Consider the following 1,388-nt stretch of genomic DNA (forward strand, 5'->3'; position numbering starts at 1 on the left):
GACATGGTCACATCATCCGGACTGTAGGGTATCAGATATCAGAGGATGCTTGCTAAGCCATCTGTGGAGTGAGAACTACAGGTACCTGTACATGTGTCTCCTCAAGGAAAAGGCATTATCATCCACATTATTCTATATGAATTCAACATGACAGATGTAGATGAAAATACTGGACTATTACAATGATCAGTATCATCCTGTCAATGGACCAAAACTAATTCCATCATTTTACTTTAGTACAGGTTTTCAAAGAGACAATATAACTTGACTACCAGATTACTCCAAAGTATTCAACCTCATCTACCAATAAAAAAGTAAGAGTGTGTTCTATCATCTGACATAACTACATTCCAAAAAGAGAGTAAGAGCTTAATACAAATCAGCTCATCCAATCAGGCTTAAAAATGTACAAGCAAAACACTTAGGGAACAATACATTAATGTCATGCCTTAAATTAGCACTGATTATAGCTATACTAACTACAACTCATACTCTCGTTCCAAACAATATAAACAGTTCAAAAACAAATGTTTCAATAACAGCAGTTCTCCGATGCCACAAGATCAAGAAATACTACATCTACTTATGAACAAATAAACTTTAATTTTTTGACTGGCTGGCTGTTCTCCGAGCTCATCGGCCAAGGACATGGCTGGAATCCAACAGCTTGCTAGCTAATGACTTGCTCTACATCTACACAATTTGTACAGAAGGTAAGGAACCACAAACATAGCTTTTCATCATCAGTTTGCTGGGACATGATCATGACTTTTCAGGGTAAGAGTTAAATTGGAGTACTGGCTTGGAGGTGTCTTTGATTTAAGAAAATTTCTAGTGATATCTTAGCCATTCTCCTGTCTCCTTTTGAAATGTTGAACAAGTGAAACTCCCTCCAGATGCACTGTGAATCCTAAGACTAGCTTTTTTACTCACCTTATAGACAAAGCATCAAACATTCACAACAAGATCACACACATACAAATCAATGATCTTCAAATCCCTCAAAAAAAGCATTCCAAATTACCAACATGTTCATAAGCCTAAAACAACCATTTTTGATCTAACTGACTTGCAAGGATCTCCAAAACATAAACAAACCTTAAATGCAGAGTCCAGGAATCCAGAGGCATGGGTCGCAACAGCAGCCATGGGGTGTATGAGGTAGCGATAAAAACATAGATCATAGCTCTATCACTGCGGTGGAGAACTTCTTTAAGGTTTCTGTAAGGATAATGTGAGGCTTTTCTATTAGTTACTTAAAAGGTTGTTTAAAGAATATGTGCTTAAAAAAAGAAATTTACATATGATGTATGGAATCAAATAAATATATACACAAAAAATACCTAGCACTTCTTAACAAACTTTGAATTCAACTTGTTACTTATATA

The 1,388-nt window shown here is 35.8% G+C and overlaps 1 protein-coding gene across 2 annotated transcripts in view; it reads right to left on the reverse strand.

Moving 5' to 3' along the window:
- LOC119581990 (monocyte to macrophage differentiation factor 2-like) overlaps positions 1–1,388 on the reverse strand; it is an 18,441-nt gene that overhangs the window by 13,700 nt on the left and 3,353 nt on the right. For both annotated transcript variants that reach the window (XM_037930177.1, XM_037930178.1), the window contains exon 4: positions 1,099–1,221. In XM_037930177.1, the coding sequence (XP_037786105.1) occupies positions 1,099–1,221 (123 nt within the window). The remainder of the gene's footprint in view (positions 1–1,098; positions 1,222–1,388) is intronic.

This window comes from Penaeus monodon, chromosome 15 (genome assembly GCF_015228065.2).
Source record: "Penaeus monodon isolate SGIC_2016 chromosome 15, NSTDA_Pmon_1, whole genome shotgun sequence".
NCBI lineage: Eukaryota > Metazoa > Arthropoda > Malacostraca > Decapoda > Penaeidae > Penaeus > Penaeus monodon.